We start from the raw sequence: 7,014 nt of genomic DNA on the forward strand, positions 1-7,014 counted from the left end.
GGAAGAAAATTAACAAAAGCTATGGAGAACTCAACCCAAGTCAAGTTCTTTTATCTCTTTGGCTTCAAAGAGACATTTGTCAACAAATCGGTCTATTTTACCTTGTCTCTTATCACATATCTTCTCATCATCACTGTGAATCTGACTCTGATCCTAACAATCATTCAGGAGAAAGGTCTCCATGAGCCCATGTATATCTTTCTGTGTAGTCTGTGTGTCAATGGATTGTATGGAACTGCTGGTTTCTACCCCAAGTTCTTACTGGACCTTCAGTCAGATGTTCAGGTGATATCTTATGGTGGATGTTTGACTCAAACCTTTGTAATATACACATCTGTCACGTGTGAAATGTCTATTCTAACAGTGATGTCTTACGACAGGTATGTGGCAATATGCAGACCACTACTATATCATACCATTGTGACATCTTTAACTGTTAGAAAGTTACTCTTATTGTCTTGGTGTTATCCTTTATTTATAGCACTAATAAGTCTTAGTTTAACAGTCAGACTTCCTTTGTGTGGATCTCGCATTGATAAAATTTTCTGTGACAATCCGTCTATACTGAAACATGCATGTTTACCCATTACCATCAATCAGAATTGGAGCCGATGTTTAATAGTGGTTCATGTTTTACAGTTACTTTACATTGTATTTTCTTACTGTCAGATTGTAAGGACTTGTGTAAAGTCGTCTAAGGGAAGGATTAAGTTCACACAGACATGTGTGCCACATTTATTAACAATTGTTATTTTCATCACAGTGACCCTGTTTGACAATTTGCAAGGGTGGAATAATGTAAATATAACTCTAAATATGCGTAATGCAATGGCCGTACAATTCCTTATTATACCACCTGTCTTAAACCCTGTCATATATGGACTTAACCTCAAGCAGATTCGAAGGGCAGTTTTAAGAAAGTGTAATACACATAAAATCTTTGTTATGAGGCGTTAGTTACATCTTAAACAACAGGGAGACTTACTGGTGTCAGAAGTCAACAAAATGAAGGTAAAATCTTCCAAAACTGCTGCAAGGTTAAATGGCCCCGAATTTGTTGATGTCTATCGCCCTCTTCTGGGAAAGTGATTTACAAATATTCCAAGAATAGAGTAATTGTAGCACACCTCCTGAGCATGAAAATGCTTGACTGGATCCCAAATGGCACCCTATTCCCTTTATGGTGCACTACTTTTGAACAGAACCAAAGTAGTGCACTATTTAGGAAATCAGGTCCAATGTATAGCACAAATATGTGACTCCTTATACAGTTAAGAACTTTTTAAAGAAGAACAGCAATATGCAAAGCTACTCCTTCGAGCTATACTTTCCCCACTGGGTGATTTATTCATAATACTATTAACAAAAATAAATTATTTCATTAATGGTTGTGGTTACAACACAGTAAATATATAGCTTGGTTTAGGTTCTTGAGTTGTGATAATGTATATATGTGCTTATAAACAGGCGTCCACAGTGTATCTCTCAAAATAAATGTGTGTTCACAACCACTTTGGAAGGCAATTCATTGTTTAATTGGTGCAATAACACAAATATGCATGAAACTAGAAAGTAAGGTTGAATGTAGGCTACACATTTGGAGTGATTATAAATTGCATTAACAAGATACAATAAATAGTGAACAGAAATATCACATTCTGAATTCCCATTGAATTTATTTACTGGACGTAGATTTTTCTCCAGCGTATACATATTCTATATTAATATTCGGACAATTTCAAATCATGTATTTTGACTGACTTCTGGTGGTATTAATATACAAGTTATTGGAGCAGTATCCCTGTGTCAAGCAAGAACACATTTCACAGGCACAGGTTTCTTTATATCTTTCACACCTCAGAAATCTGATAATATATATTATTGGGATCTTTTATTTTATTTTTAAAAATAAGAGTTTGATGGATGATATAAATATGTTTTGTTAAAACTATTGTGGACACATAATCAAATAATTCACACACATTCATTCACCTCCATACACACTCAAGACATTTAAGGACTAAGAATTGCTGCCTTGACCAGTGAAAGCAAATCAACAAAAGCTATGGAGAACTCAACCCAAGTCAAGTTAATTAATCTATTTGGTTTACAAGAGACATTTAACAACAAATCTGTCTATTTTACCTTGTCTCTTATCACATACCTTCTCATCATCACTGTGAATCTGACTCTGATCATAACAATCATTCAGCAGAAAGGTCTCCATGAGCCCATGTATATCTTTCTGTGTAGTCTATGTGTCAATGGATTGTATGGAACTGCTGGTTTCTACCCCAAGTTCTTACTGGACCTTCAGTCAGATGTTCAGGTGATATCTTATGGTGGATGTTTGACTCAAACCTTTGTAATATACATATCTGTCCTGTGTGAAATGTCTACTCTAACAGTGATGTTATATGACAGGTATGTGGCAATATGCAGACCACTACTATATCATACCATTGTGACATCTTTAACTGTTAGAAAGTTACTCTTATTTTCTTGGTGTTATCCTTTATTTATAGCACTCATAGCACTTAGTTTAACAGTCAGACTTCCTTTGTGTGGATCTCGCATTGATAAGATCTTCTGTGACATTCCGTCTATACTGAAACATGCATGTTTACCCATTACCATCAATCAGAATTTGAGCTTTTGTATAATAGTGGTTCATGTTTTACAGATACTTCTCATTGCATTTTCTTATTGTCAGATTGTAAGGATTTGTATAAAGTCAGCTAAGGGAAGGATTAAGTTCACACAGACATGTGTGCCACATTTATTGACAATGGTTATTTTCATCACAGTGACCCTTTGTGACACTTTTCAAGGATGGATTAAAAATGTAAATATTACTCTCTATAAGCGTAGTGCAATGGCTGTACAATTCCTTGTTATACCACCTGTCTTTAACCCTGTCACATACGGACTTAATCAGATTCGAGTGGGCAGTTTTTAGAAAGTGAAATACTCATAAAAGCATTGATGTGAGAGGTTAGTTACATGATCTTACACAACAGGGAGACTTCCTGATTGATATCAGAAGTCAACAAAAATAAAGCTAAAATCTGGCAAAACTGTTGCAAGGTTAAATGGCCCCTCATCTGTTTTATCTATCGCCCTCTTCTGTGAAAATGATTTACAAATATTCCAAGAATAGAGTAATTGTAGCAAATCCAAATGTATTGCTCACATACACATATTTAGCAGATGTTATTGCTGGTGTAAAAAAATGCTTGTGTTCCTAGCTCCAACAGTGCAGTAATATCCAACAATAAACACAAATCTAAAATAGTAAAATAATGGAATTAAGAAATACAGAAATATTAGGACGAGCAATGTCGGTGTCTGGAGCATAAATATATATGATTTATACAGTGCATTAGGAAAGTATTCAGACCCCTTCCCTTTTCCCACGTTTTGTTACGTTACAGCCTTATTCTAAAATGGATTTTTCTTTTTAAATGTCCTCAATCTACACACAATTCTCCATAATAACAAAGCGACAACAGTTTGAGGGAAAAATGAGCAAAGTACAGAGAGATCCTTGATGAAAACCTATTCAGACTTGGGCGAAGGTACACATTTCAACAGGACAACGACCCTAAGCACACAGGCAAGACAACGCAGGAGTGGCTTCGGGACAAGCCTCTGAATGTCATTGAGTGGCCCAGCCAGAGCCGGGACTGAATACTTATGTGAATGTGATATTTCCGTTTATTTTTTTACGTAAATTTACACTTCCATTCAAAAGTTTTAGAACACCTACTCATTCAAGTGTTTTTACTTTCTTTTTACAATTGTTTTACCATTTATTTTACCACCATATTGTATAATAATAGTGAAGACACCAAAACAATGAAATAACACATATGGAATCATGTAGTAACCAAAAAAGTGTTAAACAAATCAAAGAGAGATTCTTCAAAGTAGCCACCCTTTGACTTGATGACAGCTTTGCAATCTCTTGGCATTCTCTCAACGAGTTTCATGAGGTAGTCACTTGGAATGTATTTCAATTAAGGTGTGCCTTGTTAATTTGTGGGATTTCTTTCCTTCTTAATGCGTTTGAGCTAATCAGTTGTGTTGTGACAAGGTAGGGGTGGTATACAGAAGATTTGGTAAAAGACCAAGTCCATGTTATGGCAAGAACAGCCCAAATAAGCAAAGAGAAGTGACAGTCCATCATCTATTTATTTTTAAACAAAAAAAGCATTATATTTATTTAACTAGGCATTTCAGTTAATAACAAATTCTTATTACCGGGGAACAATGGGTTAACTACCTTGTTCAGGGGAAGAACAACAGATTTTTGTCTTGTCAGCTTGGGGATTGAAATGGTTTTCTTGAGTTGAAGGAGAGACAATGACTAACACCTGCCTCTGATTGAGAACCATATCAGGCCAAACACAGAAACAGACAAACTAGACACACAACATAGAATGCCCACTCAGATCACACCCTGACCAAACAAAACAAAAAAACATACAAAGAAAACTATGGTCAGGGTGTGACAGCAATTTGATCTAACAATCTTTCAGTTACAGGTTACCCAACAATCTAACCACTAGGCTACCTGCCGCCACAAGATGTGAAGTTCAGACAATCTGGAAAATTTCAAGAAGCACTATCGAGCACGATGATGAAACTGGCTCTCATGAGGACCACCACAGTAAAGGAAGACACAGAGTTACCTCTGCTGCAGAGGATACGTTCATTATAGTTAACTGCACCTCATATTGTAGCCAAAATAAATGCTTTACAGAGTTCAAGTGACAGACATCTCAACATCAACTGTTCAGAGGAGACTGCGAGAATCAGGCCTTTATGCTGCAAATAAACTACTACTAAAGGACACCTAAAAGAAGAAGAGACTTGCTTGGGCCAAGAAACATGAGCAATGGACATTAGACCGGTGGAAATCTGTCCTTTGGTCCAAATTTGAGATTTTTGGTTCCAACCACCGTGTCTTTGTGAGATGCAGAATTAATGGATGATCTCCGCATGTGAGGTCCCACCGTGAAGCATGGAGGAAGAGGTGTGATGGTGTGAGGGTGCTTTGCTGGTGACACTGTCTGTGATTTATATAGAATTCAAGTCACACTTATCCAGCATGGTTACCACAGTATTCTGCAGCGATACACCATTCCATCCTGTTATCACTTAGTAGGACTATCGTTTGTTTTTCAACAGGACAATGACCCAACACACCTCCAGGCGGTGTAAGGGCTATTTGACCAAGAAGGAGAGTGATGGAGTGCTGCATCAGATGACCTGGCCTCCACAATCACTTGACCTCAACCCAATTGGAGAAGGTTTTGGCTGAGTTGGACTGCAGAGAAGGGAAAGCAGCCAACAAGTGCTCAGCATATGTGGGAACTCTTTCAAGACTTTGTGGTAAAAGCATTCCAGGTTAAACTGGTTAAGAGAATGCCAAGAATGTGCAAAGCTGTCATCAAGGCAAAGGGGTGGCAACTTTGAAAATCTAAAATCTAAATTATGTTCTGATTTGTTTAACACTTTTCTGTTAAAGTATGTAGAAAATAGTGAAAATAAATAAAAACCCTTGAATGAGTAGGTGCATCCAAACTTTTGAATGGTTCTGTATATCACCTCTTCTTGGTAAAGTGATTCACAAATATACTCAAGAATAGATGAATTGGAGCACAACGCCTTTTATGAGAAAATGTTTTTTAATGAATTTGCAAATAAATTGGCAAATAAATAAATTAAAAATCCTACAATGTGATTTTCTGGATTTTTTTCTCATTTTGTCTGTCATAGTTGAAGTATACCTATGATGAAAATTACAGGCCTCTCTCAAATTTTTAAGTGGGAGAACTTGCACAATTGGTGGCTGACTAAATACTTTTTGCCCCACTGTACAGAATGGCAGGCAGGCTCAGGGTCAGGGAAGGGAAAATTGTCAAAACCGGGAAACCTAGAAAACAGGAACAAGAAAAGACAGGAGCAAGGGGGAAAACGCTGGTGGGCTTCACGAACAAAACGAACTGGAACAGACAAAAAGAGAACACAGCTATAAATACACTGGGGATAATGGGGAAGACGGGCGACACCTGGAGGGTGGAGACAAGCACAAAGACCGGTGAAACAGATCAGGGTATGACACAAATAGGAACCTTTTCATAATGTTCCCTAAGGGACAATAAAATACCTTATTATATCGTTATACTCGGACCAAACTGGAATCTGTACTGAATGTCCTCGTATGGTCCCAAGGTTAACGTCATGTTTTAATGTTTGTAGAGTGGTCTCAGAACATCAGTCCTAAGGACATTCGGTGATGTTCTCATCAGGTCCTTTAATACAGCATTTCCCAAACTCGGTCCTGGGGACCCCAATGGTTGCACATTTTCGTTTTTGCCCTAGCCCTACACAGGTGATTCAAATTATCAACTAATCATCAACCTTTGATTATTTGAATCAGCTATGTAATGCTCGGGCAAGAAATAAAACATGCAGCCTTGGGGTCCCCAGGACCGAGTTTGGGAAATGATGTCTTAAAGGGACCTGATGGGAACATCACCGAATGTCCTTAGGACTGATTTTCTGAGTAACCAGTTTTCCTGGTTAAAACATAAATAGAGTAACTATAGTAAATATAATTAAATGATTTGCTTGTCATACACTGTATATAGTTCCATCTCTATGGAGTAGTTACATGTTGACACTGAAACTACAATCCCATGTGAGCATACACTATGGTATATTTAGAGGCTACCAGGACAAGATATCGGAGCAGTCTCCCTGTCAAGCAAGAAGACATTTTATGGACACAAGTTTCTTTATTTCTTTCACACCTCCGAAGTCTGATAAGGTACAGATATTATCGGGATATTTAAAAAATAAAAATTGTACGAGTTTGAGGGAGGATGAGAATTTGTTTTGTTAAAACTATTATGTTTAGTCTGAGCCGAAAGAGAATCATATGATTCACACTTGAATTCATCACATCCATACACACTCAATCCTTGTAAGGACTAAGAATTGTTG

General features: G+C 37.2%; 2 protein-coding genes across 2 annotated transcripts; both read left to right on the forward strand.

Annotated features, from left to right (window-relative positions):
- Positions 1-21: 21 nt before the first annotated feature.
- LOC135529894 (olfactory receptor 6N1-like) lies at positions 22-957 on the forward strand. The gene has a single exon (XM_064958302.1). The coding sequence runs from the start codon at positions 22-24 to the stop codon at positions 955-957; it is 936 nt and encodes a 311-aa protein (XP_064814374.1).
- Positions 958-2,065: 1,108 nt separating this feature from the next.
- On the forward strand, positions 2,066-2,959 carry LOC135529893 (olfactory receptor-like protein DTMT). The gene has a single exon (XM_064958301.1). It carries the CDS (start codon positions 2,066-2,068, stop codon positions 2,957-2,959), a length of 894 nt encoding a protein of 297 aa, XP_064814373.1.
- Positions 2,960-7,014: the final 4,055 nt, after the last annotated feature.

The sequence above is a fragment of the Oncorhynchus masou genome, unplaced genomic scaffold (genome assembly GCF_036934945.1).
Source record: "Oncorhynchus masou masou isolate Uvic2021 unplaced genomic scaffold, UVic_Omas_1.1 unplaced_scaffold_12056, whole genome shotgun sequence".
NCBI classification, from domain to species: Eukaryota; Metazoa; Chordata; class Actinopteri; order Salmoniformes; family Salmonidae; genus Oncorhynchus; species Oncorhynchus masou.

Coding starts and splice junctions, on each gene's coding strand:
- LOC135529894 (XM_064958302.1), top strand. CDS start 22: ATGGAGAACTCAACCCAAGTCAAGTTCTTTTATCTCTTTGGCTTCAAA.
- LOC135529893 (XM_064958301.1), top strand. CDS start 2,066: ATGGAGAACTCAACCCAAGTCAAGTTAATTAATCTATTTGGTTTACAA.